Source organism: Cyanistes caeruleus, chromosome 1, assembly GCF_971803275.1.
Source record: "Cyanistes caeruleus chromosome 1, bCyaCae1.hap1.1, whole genome shotgun sequence".
In the NCBI taxonomy this organism is placed as follows: domain Eukaryota; kingdom Metazoa; phylum Chordata; class Aves; order Passeriformes; family Paridae; genus Cyanistes; species Cyanistes caeruleus.
The window spans coordinates 150,246,569-150,264,858 of NC_141701.1; the positions used below are offsets into that span (position 1 = coordinate 150,246,569).

The 18,290-nt window shown below is 40.1% G+C and overlaps 1 protein-coding gene across 11 annotated transcripts in view; it reads left to right on the forward strand.

The window, feature by feature from the left end:
- The first annotated feature begins 1,442 nt into the window (after positions 1 to 1,442).
- NKTR (natural killer cell triggering receptor) overlaps positions 1,443 to 18,290 on the forward strand; it is a 36,869-nt gene continuing 20,021 nt past the window's right edge. For 2 of the 11 annotated variants that reach the window (XM_086867069.1, XM_086867076.1), the window contains exons 1-6: positions 1,511 to 1,560; positions 1,808 to 1,887; positions 10,091 to 10,165; positions 12,376 to 12,483; positions 13,145 to 13,189; positions 14,874 to 14,961. In XM_086867069.1, the coding sequence (XP_086723195.1) occupies positions 1,830 to 1,887; positions 10,091 to 10,165; positions 12,376 to 12,483; positions 13,145 to 13,189; positions 14,874 to 14,961 (374 nt within the window). In that variant the 5' untranslated portion in view covers positions 1,511 to 1,560; positions 1,808 to 1,829. The other 9 variants (XM_023922028.2, XM_023922030.2, XM_023922027.2 and 6 more) reach the window with 7 other exon arrangements.

Consider the following 18,290-nt stretch of genomic DNA (forward strand, 5'->3'; position numbering starts at 1 on the left):
AGATAAATTACATCTAAAACAAACCCACTTCACTGCATTCCCAACTGCTAAAACATCCTGTGATTTCAGCATTGCTGCTTTATTCTCAGCAGGGTAGTTTTTTTCATCTAAAACCTCTGAATTTCTCCTCAGACAAGGACATAATTGCAGATACTGCTGCCAGGTAAAATTACTGCAGAGTTCTGGTTAGTACAACTTTTGGGAAACATTGGAAATAATTTGCTTTTTGAGTGTTGAGGACTGAGTGTCCTTCCTGCTTAGAAAGAAACAAAACTTCTTTCTGGAATTACTAAAGGTACTGTTACAAGAGTATTTATATAAATTAAATTAATAAACCAAACTGTTTTAAGCTTCTGGATATCCTTGGTGTGAAGTAACTTGGCCTGAAGGATGTGTTAGGCTGAGGATTTACAGTTTTAATACTCTTTCCTAAGCAGTTTGATGCTTCAATTTCTTGTTACCACTTCCACACTCCAGCATGGTCCAACATCCCCAATGCAGAATAGATAACCTATGACCTGCAACAATCATTAAAATGTATTTGATTAAATTTTTTTGAGTTTCTAAGATGTAGCAAGGCTAAGGCTGAGCACGGAGCAGGATGATCCCAGGCTGGTAGCAGCCACATTCTCATCCCAAGGGGGAACCAAGAAAGCATTGCAGCAAACGTTTTCCATCCATAATCTTCTGATGGTTTATTTATACTCGCAAAAATATTTTTCTTTCATTGAGAGTTGTCTTAGCATGTCAAATTAAAGGGGTGAAGGAACTGGGAGGGGGGTCCCTGAGCATGGCTATAAGGGCAGCAAGATACTCCCACCATGGGGGTTATTTATTCTGTAAAGGTTATTTATTATGTTATTTATTCACTATATTTATTCTGAAAAGGTTATTTATGATGCTATTTATTCTCGTTATGTATTCTGTAAAGCCCCTTCCTCCCCCAAGAGCCGCGTTCAAAGAAGTGGGCAAGCAAATTTCCACTCCCATTTTTACCGAGGGGAAAACACCAGAGGGAATCGAGCCGCTATTTCCAGGATTAAAACTCACAGCCTACCACTTACAGGCAATTACACTTCCCATGGGGGGAAAGCATGAGTTAAGAGTTGGATTTTTAATTTTTTTTTTTTTTTTTTTTTTAAGCATTCATCGTTTTAAACGCGGCAACGAGTAAGCTCGGTCACGCCATATCTAGAAGCGGAGCCCCCTTGCCCTCCTGACGCCACTCCCTTTCCGCCCCATCCCGGCAAAGTACGAGTTAAGAGTTGGATTTATTTCTCACACTATTATTATTATAATTATTGAAACATTCATCATTTGAAACGCGGCTCGGGGGAGGTCGCTCACGCGTCCCCTCACGGCACCGCCCCCCCCTGCCCCTCACGCAGAGGGCGGGAAAGCGCGGCGGGCAGGGCGGGAAGGGGGCGGGGCCTGGCGCGGCCATTGAGGCCGGGCGGGTAATGGCGGCCGGGGGCGGCGGCGCCGCCTGGCGGCGGGGCGGGGGGGCAGCGGGGGCTGAGGGGGGCGCGCCGTGAGGGGACAAAGCGCTGGAGCCGCCAGGTAAAACCCCGGGAGAAGGGAGCGATGGGGAGGGATGGGGAGCGGCTGGAGGGAGGGGATGGGCCGCACTGACGGCGCCGAGCTCGGCTGCGTGTTCGCGGCAGGAGCCGCTTCCCCTCAGAGCGAGTTTCCCCCGCCGCCGGGGTCGGGGCTGAGGCGGAGCCGCCCCGCTGTAATTGAACCCCTGGGTGAGGAGGGAGGGAAGGAGGGAGGGACCGCGGGGGCTCCTTCTCTGCTTTGTGTCCAGGTGGCGAGGCCGAGGGGCGGCCATGGGGGTGCAGGACCGGCCCCAGTGCTTCTTCGAGATAGAGATCAACAGGGAGCCAGGTAAGGCTGTGTTTGGGGCTTTTAAATCACGTTTTTGCCTGCATAATGGGCCCAAGCTGCTAGCAGCGAGTTTGGCCATTGATGCGTTATTTCTGAGTTACTTTTTAATAACTTCGGATGTTTTCTGGGGTGCTGGATGCTCCTTATTCTCCCTTGAGGTCGATATTTATTTGCACACATGAATATAAAGGTTCGGTAGAACTGATAAGCGCTGTTCTGAAGGTAGAAAGCCGTCTGGTGGTGTATTATACCTTTTCTATTATACCTTTGTTATTCCACTTCTGTAAACTCTGGAAAATCGGGGCAGGCTGTGAGGAACTGATATTTACTCCTATAAGTATTTTTAATGATACAGTAATTAAAATTGGGAAGGAACTTAGGAGGTCATCTGGGCTAAGTCTTTGCTTGTCCTGCTCAAAATGCGTCTTCTGAATGTAAAGGAAGAACTGGGCATTCAATCATAGAAGCACAGAACACCTCACCAGCTGGCCTGTTAAAAAAAACCCCAATAATTAAAATAAATCCATCTTTTAACTCAGATTTTCCCTATACAAGTGTAATGCCCAGAAGCAGTAGACTGAGTTTTAATGCTGAACAGCAGCTTGGTTCCCTCTTGTGTTTTCCCCCTCTCTGAAAAAGATGGGAGTGGAGATTTTGTCATCCATCTCTTTGAACACACATTTATCAATGTATATTAGTTGTCTCACACATGCTTCGTGCTTTATCTTGCTACCACTTGTCTCTAGAAAAATGAATGTATGTGATGGCTTCATTACGCTTTCACTTTCATTTTGTGCTTCAATGTTTCTCTGAAAACCTTTGAATTAAGAGTTTATATCTCAGAGATTCCAAATTTCAGCCTCATTCAGATGCAACTGAAACCCTTTTAGCGTTTTATTTTCACCAGTTACAAAGAGAGGGTCTGTTCTAACTTCAGAGACCTGCTAGAGCATATCTGTAAATCTGTTCTGTTGTAACTCCTCTCTGAGTTATTTTGATTGACACTGTGTTTTCTGAATACTTCCCGTGAGGAGATAAGTGGTGATGTAAATGGAGTTTTGACACATTCCGTTCCTTTAATTTCAGGTGGAATTTACTGTGGAATGAGACAACTAAAACTGTTTTTCAGGTTGGGTGGGTTTCCAGTTAGGAATGGTAGTTGGATGGGGTTGATTTAGAGCAAAGACAGTCCATTCTCAATCTTATTTGCTGTTAATCTTTTTAGGTTTAGTGTGGCTTTTTTTGTTCTGGCTCCATCTGAAGGATCTCTTCCTGCGCTGTTTTCTCTGCTCTCCCTGCACAGGTTGCTTCTCCCATTTCATAATCTTTCCTTCTGCCTCGTCCCCTCCTCAGCCTTGAGCTGTTCATCTCGAGTGAAAGTAGATTACCTTGTTTTCCCCCAAACCTATTTGGGTTTGGTGGCTGATGGAGCTGTCAGGGAGGAATTGCAGCGTTGGTTGTTCTTGGTGGTGCAGAGCTTGGCTTACCTGGAGCACACCCAGGGCTTTGGCTCTGTTTGTGTCTGTCTGCATTTATTTTCTCTTGAGAGTAACAGGAATCTCCCAGCTGCACATCAAACTTGGAGCCCTGCTGATTTCATTGCACCTGACTCATGGCTTGGATTTTTGCAGGAGAAATGCCAGTTTGTAAAATGTTGGTGTTGGGACTTGCGTGCTGTCTAGTCATGCTACTTTATTCTGGTGCCTGTTTATTGATTCACTGTGTAACTCTGTCTTGGGACTTAAGGATATATTTAAAAAGCTTAAACGTTGCTCTCTTAGCTCTAAGATGACCTTCAAAAGCTGAATCAAGTGGTAAATCAGTGCTTCCAGATGACACCAAGCACTAACTCTGAGAGATGTGCTCACATGCTGGCACTAGTGAGGTATTCATTTTAACTTTCAAGCTGCCAACAGATCTCTAAATGAACATTTTATTTTGACTTCAATAAATAAGCTGATACGCTTATTGAATTTTAGAACATGTAGGAAGAAATGGGGAGCAGAACAGCCCTGCATTTTGCTGCTAGCCAAGAAAAAAGGCTTTGCCCCCACCTTGTGCACACTGAAAAGCGGAACCAACGTCTCCATAAAATGCAGAGAGAAGGGGACGTGCCTCTTGCAGCACTGGAAGCATCTTTTTGCCTGCAGAACACAAAACTGTCATTTTTTTTTACACTGTAGGTTGCTGCGAGTCCAAAAACATTCCCCCCACGCAGCTGCCGAATCTTGGCTCTTCCCTTCCAGGCTTTGCTTGCCCAGGGTGTGCCAGGATACCTGTAGCAATTAAAAGTCAGGTCAGTGTAACTCTAATAAGATCCCTTGGAAAATGCAGGAGTGAATATCTACGCTTTGCTTGTGCTTCCAGAAGCTTTATTATAGCTTTTGTGTCCATGTTTTATTACAGCTACAGAATCTTGGAATAAAACTCAGTGCCAGCTTGTACTTGCCTCTTGCAGTGGAGCAAACTTTGTTGGCTTGGTGTTTTTTAAAGCTAAATTTAGTCTGCTTTTAAATAAGTTGCCCGTTAAGCATTTTTTTTAATGATGAATGCAGGTTGTGGCTCATAATTTTTAAAGGGCAAACGGAAAACAAATCAGGAAGAGGCATTTATTTTGATACTGGCACAAACAGTGCTTCTCCCTTCCTTTGGGCCCCCCACCAGTGGATTTGGGCACATAGAGTGTGCACACAGGATTAAACTGCTTACAGTATTCCAAGAATTTTGGGATGGCAGCAGATGCCTATTTAAATAATTCTGTCTTTACTCTGTGAGACAAAATCTGTGTGAAGCTGCAGCCTTTCAGGTACCGTGGTAATTGGAACAGATGTCCCACTAGGATGTCACAGATGCAGTTGGCTGTTGTAGCAGTTCCTGTGGCCATCCAAGATCTTTTTCCCACATCTCCCCTCCTCACCCCATCCCCTGATTGGCTTCATCCATCATAAAGTTTGGTAAATTTACTCAGTTTTGTTTTGTTTTATTCTTATTCATAGAATAATTTATCAAATCTCTTTTCTTTATTTTTTTTTTTATTATTTTTTTTCTTTTTCCTGTCTTCTGTTAGTGTTTGACCACTGGCTCATTGATTTGTTCAACTTCAGTTTCTTTCATTTCTGGGATGCCTCCCTTCTCACAACAGCCAGTCTGGTCTTACTTTTCTCTCTTTCTAGTCACTTTAGCCTGAAGTTGGTGTATTTTGGGATTTCAGCTGCTATGAATTTATGTGAAATAAGCTTCCCTACAACAGTCACCTTATTGTGCCTCCAGTAATAGACCCAGTGATGCCTTGTGGGGTTTTTGTTACCTTTCCTAAAAACAGAAACTATTCTCAACTGGCTTCACATTAACTTTTAGCCTTTAGAAGGGAAAAAGTTGTATATTGGCAGAAAATAGAACCCAGAACTTTGGCTGTTGATGAACCCCTGGGCAGCTACTCTGTGTAGGACAGCAGGAACCAGGGGAGATCCCATATGGAGAAGACCCCTCTCAGGGGTGGTCAGATTTAAAAGGAATTGATTCAATAAAAATTTTATTCAGAATAATCATGTGTAATTGTTGTCAGTGCAGGATAAAATACCCTGAGTCTCACCTTGAGGTCTGGAACAAGTTAGATCAGTAAATAAAAGAAAAACTGATCAGCCTCTTCTGCCAGGGGAAGGCCAAGTGCTGCCTCTCACTTCCATATCCCTGGCAAACCAACCCAGGGAGTGCTTGGTGTGTGCAGGACTGAAATAAGTTTGGTTTTGTGGAGACCCAGAAGAAGGAAATGGAGATATTCAGGTGGTATTTGTGGTAGAATGGGCTTAGAGAGCTGGGGAGAGAAGTTTTTGGAGGTTTTCCTTACAAAGAGTGCAGGTGGGGCATGGCAGTGTTAATGTGTCAGGGCTATAGATCCCTCCTGAGGAAAACTGGAACATCCATTCTTGAAACTCATATTTTAAATAAAATCTATTCTTGTTCCACACTAAGGTTTTATTTCCTTGAAAACTGTAGCCACATTTCTACTTTGAAACATTTTTTTTAAAAAAATTCATATGCCCTAGCGTTAGATTTAGGGATAAACAAATTAATAAAATTCAAATAGGGTCCTTTAAGTGAGCTGTTATTTAAACTTGTATGCAAATCTGTCTGAGCCTTTGGGCCCTTGGCAGCCATCCTAGGCTGTGCATCATTGTCTCACTGGTTGTAATTCCTGCTTTCTCCTTCACCAGGATATTCCTGCTGATAGGCTGGGAAAAGTACCTCTTGTTTGGTTTACTCTAGGAAATTGATAAAAGATAAAATGCAGTAGATGCAGTTTTCAAAAACCAAGTTTGTTTTGGAAGTGCATAGCTGAACTTGATACCTGTGTGGTCCAAACACAATAAAATGTAGCAAAACAGTTCACATTATTTGGAAAATAGCTTGAAGCAATGTGTATTTGACTGCTAAGGTAGTTTTCCAAAAGGTTAAGCAGCTAAATTGGAGGATTTACCTTTGGAACTATAAACATTTGAAATCAATGATTATTTTAATAAACTTTGCTAGCAGGAAACCTTATTTCACTATGGTATGGATATTCTTACCCTTAGTTTCTACCACTTAATTTGAATCAAGTACTTAGTTCTTCCTCAACTGGAAAATTGCTAAGGAGTTCAAAAACAAAAGAAAAAAAATAATCTTTTAGTTTGAAGACAGAGTTCTGAAATTGGATTATTTTTGGTGATTTTGCCTTCTGGTTTCTCTAATTGGTAGAGCTTGTCAGCTGCAGAGAGCATTCAATGAAATTTTCAAACAGCTTAGATTTTATATAGGCATCACTTGCTGTAGGTAATGCATGTTTTTCTTTCACCACTTACTCTGATACTTTAAAAAATAAGTTCAAAGCCTGCTTACAAATAATACTTTTATCAAATTATTGTTTTGTAAACAACAGGCAAATGTAATCCCAGCAGTTTTTACTTTAGCCTGGAATTGTGGTGTCTGTGCAGGCTCATTTCTTGGTTAAAGACAACTGAGGACTCTGGGTAGGTTTGTGAGCAGCTTTTGCCTACTTGACTGCCTCTTTTTAGCGATTTCTGTTTGTTTATTTTAATTTACTGTGCAAATATTATGGTTAGTCACAGAGAACTTGTTCCCTCATCAGATTGCTTAACCTTTGCATTGGGGAAGTGAAGCTGAGGAAAGCTTTGGAAATTCTCTGCAGTGAAGGTGGATCTTTTCAGAGAAGAGGTGTCTAAATCTGGGGAAATAAGTAGCATCTCAAATGCTTTTTTTATCTGAGTTATATCAGCATATACCTCAACTCCAAGTTTAAAATGAGATTTTTCTTTTTTTGTGAGGGATGAGGCAATAGAAAGATTTGTAGGTTCTAATCATACATACTTTTACTAATTTTTTTTATTAGCAGCTGTTCTTTCCTGCATCTTTGACCAAGGTGTGAAAATGGGTTTGATCTTTCCCTGGCACATTTCATTGCCTGGTTGTCAGTGGAAAACACAACCTTTCAGTGCTAATGGTATTCATGCAGTTGCAGTAAAATGCAGACAGTAACCCAGCAGATGGATGCACAGTGTGTGGTTTGTGTCTGAGGAGCAGACGGCAGCGTTTTCTGTGGCTGGATGGAGCTGGGTAAGCAGTGCTCCAGGTTTTATGGAGGAGACAGCCCTTACCTTATAAACTGAATCTGTAATCTTTGGATGTTGGGTATATATGCATTGCAGTTTGTAGGATTAAAAGGCATAAAAGGACCAGGCATGGAATAACCTGATCTAGTGGAAGGTGACCCTACACACGGAACTGGATGATTTAAGGTCTTTTCCTGCACGAATCATTCCGTCATTTTATGAGCACCTGGCAGACTCTGTTATTGACAAAGCACTGGTGAAAAATACTGCTGGAACTGATACCTTAGTTATGAACGTCTCTTTCCATCTTCTGCCGTGTCATCTGCTAGAACATAGAGAGTTCTTCCAGTGCAGCACCACAGTGATGGTGTCTGCTGCTTCAGGTGTTAAATGCAGTGGGTTTGTAAGTAGGGCTTGCTGCAAAATCCTTCTCCAATTTATGCCTCAGGGTGAAAGTCCCTTCTGGAGCCTGCAGGGACTAACAGCCCTCAGTTACTTGGCAGCTGGCACCTTGGTGAAGCAGCAGCTGGGCTGGAGAGCAGAATGGGGGTAGTGACAGCTTTTTCCCTGGAAAGTGTCGTGTGTTATTTCACACAGTGAGTACAGGAGAAATCTTCTGCAGAGACAGAGAGAGTTGGCGCTGTTCAGCCTGGAGAAGAGAAGGCTCCAGAGAGACCTTAGAGTCTCTTCCAGGACCTAGAGGGGGCCCAAAAAGAGCTGGAGGGGGACTCACATGGGCATGGAGCAATGGGACAAGGGGCAGTGGTGTTAATCTGAAGGAGAATGGGTTTATATGGGATATTAGGTAGAAACTCCTTCCTGTGAGGGTGCTGGGGCCCTGGCACAGGTTTCCAGAGAAGCTATGACTGCCCCTGGATCTCTGGAAGTGTCCAAGGCCAGGCTGGACAGGGCTTGGAGCATCCTGGGATAGTGGAAGGTGTCCCTGTCCATGGCGGGGGGCTGGAACTGGGTGATCTTTAAAGTCCCTTCCAACGCAAACCATTCTGGGAGTCTCTCCCATGATTCTGTAAAATCTGGACAAGGCTCTCTAAAGCACTCAATCACTGTTCACTTCAGTGCTTCTGCAGCAGAGGAATGGGATTTGTGTTCCCCTGAATTCCTGGGCTATATTGAAAATTGATGACTCTTCTACTAAACTGTCTTCTCTGTTGTGTTCCTAGTAGGAATCTTTAATCCTCACATCTTAGAATCGTTTCTTCACTTGAAAATAACCATCCTGTCATAGTGGTAGTTACAGAACTGCTGTTTGATGGGAGATCTTTGAATATTCCGTTTCTTCATTCTTTGGACACTCTCCTACACATTTCCTTTGGATTTTCCTGCTGTAGTGATGAATGCTTAGAGAACATTCTTACTGCTGTTAATAAGATACAGACCTTTCAATAGCTCAAGCCATCTTGAATTTTTATCTAAGATGATCAAGTACTGGTGCTGTCATGTTATTTCTTCCTTTCTGAACCAACAATTCACCATCTTATAATTGCATAAATTTGGACAGAGCCTTAAAATTGAATGGAGTTTCTTAGGAGACTCTCAAAATTTTTTTGGTGACTGAGTATTGAATGAAATACATTTGAACTTTTTTTTTTTTTTTTTTTAAAGAAAAGAAAAAAGTTATTCCTGGAGTAGTTACTTTTTTAAATGATGACGTCTTACCAGTGTGCACCACTAGAGTGTAGTGCTCATTGACAGATTATTACTGGTCTCCTTGTAATCCTGCCCAACAGTGAAGCTCCTATGGATTATTTTGCAACCTGCAGAGATAGCAATTTTAAAGATTTCATACATTTGGGAATGGTTTATTGTGGGTTTTTTCAGTACTATACATCCCAGTATCTTGGAAAATAGAGAATGAAAATCAGTTTTAAAACAGTTTTCTTTATATTCAATCACTCTTCAGCAGTATTTTAATAGATTTGAAGGGTACATAGCACAACTATCACCAGTAGCAAACAGAAAATATTTGGTTCATAGTAGCTGGCAAGTGGAACATTAGTCCTGCCTGCCTTTTATTCACTGTTTGGTTCATCTGTGTTTTTTAAACTAAAGGATTTTAGGCCAAGAGTGCCAATGCAGCTGTAATCCTCAGCACAATATGGAGCTAAGCCAGCTGGACTTTGTAGGTAATGATCACAGGGAAAACTGTGGAAATGTGATTATTAATGTATTTGTATAAACACAGTAATTGGGGAGGGAATTGTTCCAGTTCTCTGAGGACCTGTATTTATGAGAAATCATTTTCAAAATGGAAAAGATCTGACATGATGAAACTACTTTAGTAAATCAGCTTTCTTTCCAGGTTCAAATCACAATGGATTCTCTAGGACTTCTGATAAACTGGATGGAATGTTATTACTTAATGCCTTCTTTTTTTTTTTCTCAATTAGGTTATTCTTCTTTCTTGCTGTGTGTTTTTATATATGCATACTTCAGATGTTTTATTATTCTGTTTGATAAAATAACCTTTTCTTAGAAAATTACATTTTTAGAACATACAGATTGATTTATATGCAAATTTTCTTATTCCAAACATTTCTAAAACTCTAATTATTTTTTTTTAAATTATTTTCTAGTTGGTCGAATTATGTTTCAGCTCTTCTCAGACATTTGTCCGAAGACTTGTAAAAACTTCCTTTGCTTGTGCTCGGGTGCGTAGCTGTTATTTCAGATTTTTATTGTTGCTTACAATAATTATTTGTTGTACAAGTACAAACCACAGCCTTATGCAAGGGCTGTGCCCACCTGAGGAGATAAATTATAATGGAGAGGGGATGCTGTCCCATTCTGGACCATATAATCTTCACAAAGCCATCATCAAGCCAGGGTATTTTTGGCAGATGGAAGAGGACAGAGTGATTCTGGCATTGCTGTCAGAAGTGGATTTGGCCCCTGGAAAGGTCCTTTCTACCCAGACAGAGAGAGGCTCCTGCTTTTAAATTCCAGCAGCTGGACTTGCAGATGCTGCCCACCTATGGAATAAACACAGGCCCATCTGCTGAGGTGCTTTGTCAGGAGCTGATTCCCTTCTGATCTCAAACGGGCACCTGATTCAAAGTGGGTCACACGGAGCTGCCAGCCCAGGTATTAACAGGGCAGCTGCTTCTCCTCTGCCATCCCATTTCCAAGGGATTTGCAGTTCTTGGGAAGAGCTGCTTAGACAAGAAGGGTGTAGGTAGATGGGGCTCAAAGACAATGATTTTTCTTTTCCAGACACAATTCATGCATGTCTAGAGCAAAAAGAACAAGGCTGGTATTTGGCCTGAAACAAAAGAGAGGCTGAGCTACGGGAGTTTTACTGGTTGTTGTGAAAAAGTGTCTGAGCTCAGGGAGGTGCTGCAGGTCTTGCCAGTGGAACAGCTGCTATGTCTTTTACCTGACTGGGAAAGTACTGGCAGTACTCTACAGGGGAATAAGAAAAGGGACTGTGACTTCTGGCCACAGCCAGAGCTCCCACCTCAGAGTACCAGTTCAAGTGCCATGCAGGATCCCATTCTCTAAGGGGATTTTCCACAGGGACATCCTGAAACACGATCAAACATGCAGGCAGATATTCCATGGTATTGTTTGATGAGATGTTTTCAATGCTGTAGCAATGAGGGGCATGTTTTGGGGAGGAGTATGTCCCTGTAATAAACGGCTTTGCTTGCATAACTCATGTGGAAAACGAAAAAGGGGTAGGTGGAGGCATGGATTGGGATTATGGGTGTGGACAGCCAGGTAAATAACTTGTATTCCATGAGTGAAAGATGATAAACAGCAATTCCCTGAGTGGGTTTCGTGCCACAAACTGCCTTTTGCCCTCATCCTGGCAGTGATGGGCTTGGAATGGCAAATTTGGGATGACTGAGCCGTCAGTTCATTTGGGGTGGCAGGATAATAGATTGCAGCAGGGGAGTGTTGGCTCCAGGTAATGAGTGTACCTGCATTCCTGAGAGTGCAGAATATTTGGTGAAATGTCCTCTAACACAGTGCCAAATACCTATTCCATAACCAGTGATGTGGTAAAACTGAACACTGAGTTATTTGTCCTCTTATTTAGCCTGTTGATTCATGTTTCGATACACAGCATCTGCTGTACATGTGGATAATGTGGGGTTTTAACTGATGCACAGTATATAATATTATTATTATTATAACCTTTTACTGTTAATTGCCAAATTCTGCCAGCTCCCCTCTTCTGGGAAGCTCAAGTCAGTGTTTCTTGACCAGTGTAAATCCCTGATGGACCTACTGCATAAAACCTCAGCCCTGCCGGTCATTGTGACCTCATCCACAAGCCCAGGGCAGCTTCTCTTCCAAATTTTGGAAAAAGTGCTTATGAAGCTTGGGGCCACTAATGCAAAAATCACCAGTCCACCTGATCTGCAGCTGGTGTAAAAGGGTGGCCTGACATTGTGCATGGATTGGTGAAGGTGTGGAAGCTTGGAGTAACTCAATCCCACTTTTACAAGTGTGGATAACATTGGAACTGAGTTGAAACCTGTTTTCCTGGCTTTTTTCCTGGGAATCATCTGGCACATCCAGATGTGTGAGTGGTTTGAAAAGGATACTGTGACCTGCATAGGAGTGTAGCTGTACCCATAGGAAATAGTTAACCTGCCATTATCCTGAACTCCTGTGTTTTTTATAAATTATCCTGAGTAGATTTACACACTCCTTCTTGAGGGGGGAGGAAATTTTTTTAAGAAACCATTTTCACTCTTGTAAAGATCCTCCTTCTGGATGGTGAAAAGGCATCAGGTAGGACTGTGTTATCTTTTAGTTATGGCTCCCACATCCATTAGAACTAGGGAGGGAAAACCCTTGGAATTTGTTCAGTGACAATCTGTAGATTGTTTTTGTTTCACCTTCTTTGCAGGTGAAAAAGGAATTGGCAAAACAACTGGAAAGAAGCTGTGCTACAAAGGCACCACATTCCATCGTGTGGTTAAAAACTTCATGATTCAGGGTGGGGACTTCAGCGAAGGTAAAATAGGCTTTTAAAACTGCAGAGTTTGAAATGGAACAGAAATATTATCGTTTATGTGTTCATAAATTTGTTTGGGAATTATTATGAAAGTATTTTATAGTGCCATAAAAATACTTCACTTGCTGTGACGTATGGTATAGATCACCCATTTCATTGTTAATTTTTGAAGTTCTAAAATATTTCAACTGTTGTAATATTTGTTTAGAGAAGTGTATTAAAAACTCCTCGCTGGAGGGTTTCATGATATTCTGTCTTATTAAAACAATTCAAATCCAAACTCAAGTCTTAACTGCCTTTCACTTGTGTCTGCGGTAGAGGTAACACTGGTGATGTTCTGTTGGTACAGGAATGTAACTGTTTGAATAAGTGTTAAATTAATAATTAAATAATAATAATAGAAATAATAATTAATTAAAATAATGAGCTAGAAGTGTTTTAAAAGTCTCCAGAAGGAGTTTTCCAAGATTTTTTGTTCCTTTACTGAAATACCTGTCTTTACCAAAATGTCTGTTTTCACTGTGTCCTGAAATCCTGGGCCTTATAAAATGAGCCTGAGGAGGGAATATCCTATTTTGAGAGTCAAGGACTGGTAGAATGCTATGCACAGCTTTTGTAGAAATGAAACAAAAAGTTTTAATTACTGCTTTTTAATATGTAGGTAATGGAAAAGGAGGTGAATCTATTTATGGTGGCTATTTCAAAGGTAAGAGCAAATATGTCTTTGCAGATTCTTTGTTCAGTTCCGAGATAAACAAGTCTTGATTCCCAAGCTACTTAATGAAAACAGGTCCACTCATAGATCACCTTCTGCATGAAACTAATGTTGCATGAGAATTCCTTTTATATGCATGACTTTCGGATAATTTTTTTGTTAATATTTAACTTAAATTGACAATAATTAAGGCTAACATAATTGGTTAAACATGACTTTCAGCATGGAGGCTAGGCAACTTTATTCATGAATAAACTCCTATCTTCCTGCCTAAAACTGTCAACATATTCTTTTGTTTATAGAGAATGTGGTCTTTTGCAAAATGAAAAGGTAAGAGACAAAAGCTCAGTAACACAAATGCAAACTCTGTTCCCTTGTCCCCTCCCTAGTAAATATTTAGACAACTGCTAAGTCCCTTTGTAGATGGATATCTGTGTTGCTTGGAGAAATGAAGAGTTCTGTGTCTAACCTTTCTGAGGGTTAATGACTTATTCTTGAAAGAGAATCTACATAATTCCAGCTCTAAACAGTGATTTCTTTTTTTGTTAATGTCCCTTTTCCTCCCCTTCCCTACTCAAGGTTTGTATGCTTAGGGTTCATTTCTGACTTTATTTATATGCTACATAAGTCATTTTCCTTGCAAAAAAATGGTAAATAAATGTACAATTACCTCTTGTAAAAATCTGTTGGAAGGAAAATTGTGAGTTTATAAATTGCTTGTTTAAAGACATACAATTATTTTTTGAAAAAGTCAGGTGGTTAATGTGATATTCAAGTGTTAAGACGGTGAATATATTTATTTACAGTGTCTGGTTCTGTGTGTGTTGCAAGTAGCTCTGGGTAAATGCATGAAATTAAGTTTCTCTTAAAAAAGAGCCATAGTTTGATGTGGAAATGTTGAAGTTTTTAGTCAAGGAAAGGCTTGAATAGATCTATTTCCTAAAAAGTTACTCAGGGTTTGTTTCTCACGGTGAGTGCTAAATATGCAGGACTGTGTTTTGATATGCAATCTAAAAATTAAAAGCTTTGTACATTCACATTGGTATTTTTATCTTTGGAAATGACATTGAGAAGATCTGGTTTTATATTCTGATGTACAACCAGAACTCCTCTTTAATTCACTGCAATATGAAATGCATGTTCAGTTTAGTCTAAATGGTTTTTATACTTAGATTCAGATATAGAGAAGTTTTTTTTCTTTTATGCTTTGAGACTTGGAGTTTTGAGTGAAGAGGTGGTATCTTTTAGTGTGCCATGCCAGGGAAATAAATGGCTTTTTCTCCTAATCTTTCTACCTGGAGTGTAAATAACAGTATCATGTATGTTAATTCTTGATTTAGAATGTCAATAATTCTGCCAATCCTTGTTCTTACCCAAATAATTCAGCATTTAAATCCATAATCAAATGTTTATTGAAGATATTCATAAGGACTTGAATTATTTTTAATTAGAAATGCTTGCACGGTTTCAGCACCATTTTCTCTAAGAAACAAAGCTTTGTCTCCACTATAATTTGAAGAGACTTGTTTAAACCTGATTCTTGTTTTTCCTCCAACCTGTTCCCGTTTCTCCAGCAGCAGCAGAATTTCTCCTTAGAGCATCCATAAGTTACTAAGAAAACAACCTGCCTCCCTTGCCAGGGAAAATCTGACAAACATATTTTTTCTTCAAACAGATGAAAACTTTATTCTCAAACATGACAGAGCGTTCCTTTTGTCAATGGCAAACCGAGGGAAACATACCAATGGTTCCCAATTTTTCATGTGAGTAGATGTGATCCCACAGTGGAGCTTTTCTTACACAGAGAAGCGCTGTTCATGAGAAAGATGGTATTGCTAAATTATCCATATCCATGTTCCCCATCTGATCCTGGCTAGGAGTGAGTGGGACCTGCAGTAGGAAATGTTAGAGATCACTATTTCCTTGTGGCATTCATTTGGATTAAAGCTGGTGCTCCATGGATGTTCCTCCTTTGTGGCTTTTTTCCCTAAAAATATGGTTTATGTTCAGTTCTTAGTGGCCAGAAAATAGATTCTTTGCCTTTGTGTGTGCACAAATCTCATCAGATTATCTGCAAATTACAGTGATGAACATTGTATTCAAGGGGGAGTGAGATCTAGAGGTGGCTTGTATGGTTTTACTCTTTAAAAAATGATGATTTATGATTCACTTTTGAGGGGGGTGTTTTGTTGTTTTTGCAGGAGGAAAATGAGTGGGGCTTTTGTTTAGTAGGGTTTTTTATTTGATTATGATGATTATATTATTAAGTTTTTTGAGTGTTTGTGCTTGTCATGCTTTCCTAATACATATTCTGCATAATTCTGTTAACTTGTGCATATTCCAACACTATGTAAAATTATGTGCTGATAACCAGATTTTTCCTTCGTTACCTTTAAAAAATGCAATTCTAGTAACCACATTCTGTTAATAGAAATTAGAAAAAACACATTTACCTCTACTCATAAGTAAAACACTCAGCTCTGATAATTGAGGGATTCCTGGTCAAAAAAGGTATATTTTAGGTTGAGTATCAATATTTTTAAGCTTGCAGACTTTGATGTGATTATTCCTCTTGTTAAATTCCTTTTCAAAATTGCCTCCTGTTAAACGTTAACAGTTTGTATTTGGAAAGAGCAGGTTGATAACTTTAGTCTAGAAATGCTTTGTGGAACAACATTGGGGTTTCAAAAGTAAATTTTAGCATAGTTACTTAACTAGAAAAAGTCTTTTTTTCTTTGCCATCTTTCTTGGGGGATAAGAATGAATGGCGCTTCCCTGTCTTCAGTAAAGGAGTAAATTGTCCTCAAGAATCTTGGTTTTTTGTTGTTTTTTTTTTTCTTTGCCTGAAAAAAGACCTTCAGTATGATATGATGTTGTTCAGATAAGAAACATTTTTAGGTCTTTCCCTAAAAAATGTCCTAAAAATGGAAGATGCATAGGAACCTAAAAGAAAGTCTTTCTCAGTTACTGCTCTTCAGACATTCCATAGAGATAAAATTGTTTCCGAAGCTTGTTTTGTGCTCCCTTCAAAGGAAATTTTAGATGTTGTGCTTCATTACAATAAATCTGAAAGGATTTGTGTGCACATTAATATGGAAAACAGTTTATATAAATACAACTCCATGGCTTAATAAGCTCTCTGAAGGCGTTGGTTCATTATTTTTCACTTGATGACTTGCCTTTGGGTTCTCTTGCCTTCATTTTCCATTTTTAAGCTTATCTGAACATTAAACGTGAAAACCTAATGATGTCACATCAGTCAAGCAGCTGTCATTTGAGGGCTCTAAAGTTTCTTTTCTCTCCTCCATTTGATTACAAAGTCATCTCCTTTCCCTGATGCTTGGTAGGCTCAGCTTGTTTAATTAGATTTAAACACCTTGTCTCCCCCCACACACCAAAACAACACAAGGTTGTGTCGGATACTAAATTATAATTCATACAGGACAATAAATAAAGATTATTTAAAAGCACTTTCATGAAATGCAGAAATATTTTGAAAGATGCAGGTTCCTTGAAAAATTCTGGGGTTTTTTTTAATAGAGTCACTGTAAGGAGAAACGTGAGTTTGGTGGGAATTGAGGCAGAGTAAGAGACCCAAAAACTTCCACGTGAGCTGAATTCATCTCAGCTGCCTGCAGGAATCCAGAGCTGGTTTAGGCTCTTGGGGTGTCCTCTGTGGCCTTCAGGATGAGGATGCTCTGGAGCTCTTGCTTTACCTGCCTGCCCATGCAGATTTATCTCTAATGTCTGGAAAGACACCAGCCTGCCCTGGAGCCAGGGAAGAGAATCAGGATTCCAAGTGGGAAACAGCTCCTAAAGGTTTTTTCTAGGCAGTTTCTGCCTTCACTTTAAAATGCAGTTTATTAAAGCAGTTAGTCTTGCTGGGTGGCATTTGTCTGATTGCATTAGGGAATATACAATGCATCTATAGAGCTTTCCTTTAATAAAATATTTTCTTCCTTTGCACTTTAAGCTGAAATTAAAACGTGGGTTTTTTATATTCTCAGTAATGCTCAGTTTCTCTGTAGTTTATCATTAGGAAAAATATTCTTCAAATGTTTAACCTGAAAAGTGTGTGATAGGCAATCTGCAGTGGCTTCAGATGTTTTTTAACATATGTATCTATTTATTTTCATTGATTAAATTTATAGAAAGGGAAGTAGTACATCTGAGCTTCTTCAGAGCTCTGCATTTGTTTTCAGGGATGAGAACTCTGTATCTTGCACACATCTGCTGTAGTAGATAAGGAGTGCAAATAAGTGATTTGCTTTTATATAACAGTTTGTCCAAGTAGGGCTAAAATAATAGCAAAGATCCTGCCTATAACAGTAGTGTTCATTAGAATTCCCTGCTCACCACAGAAAACTTTTATTTGGAATAATGAATCTTTACAAGAATAAGGCAGCAAATGTCTCTTTGGCATTTTGCACCAACAAACCAGGCACAACAAGACTGCAATGCTTAGAAGCTGTTAAAAGTTGCTTTTAAAAGGTCAGTTTTACTTGAAATAGAATCTCCAGGCTCATCTTAACGTAAACAGGCATTTGACCCATCCTAAAAAATCATCAGCTCTCTTGGAGTAGTCAGGAATTTCTCTGGCACGAAAGAGATTGGAAGATTTATGGGCAGTATTGAGAACTGGGCATGGAAAAGGCAGTGGAAGGGATGTTAGAAAGCTTCAGGGAAAAGCACAGACTGAAATCAAAGCACTGGTGGAGAGTGGCACAGTGCAGAGGTGGAAAGAGTCAGAAGAGTGTCTGTGTAGTATTAGAAGTGCTGGGTTTAATGCTTGTAGACTAATTTTCCTTTTTCTTTTTATTTTTTTTCCCCTTACTTGAGTAGGAGCAACAGTTGGGTGGGAAGGAGAATGTGTAGCTGAGGGAGGACTGTGAGTTCCATGCACATGTGCTGTAAATAGGCCAAGTCTGTTCTCATGTGCCTGAGAAACATTTCCTGCTCTGGAGGAACACAGCATTTTGCAGTCCAGCAGGAAGGACCCAGCAAGAATCCCTTTAGATTTGTGAAATACTGCAATTTCAGTTTTCTTCACCCAAAGGTTTGTAGCAGTTCATTGCAGGCTTGTGTTGAAGAG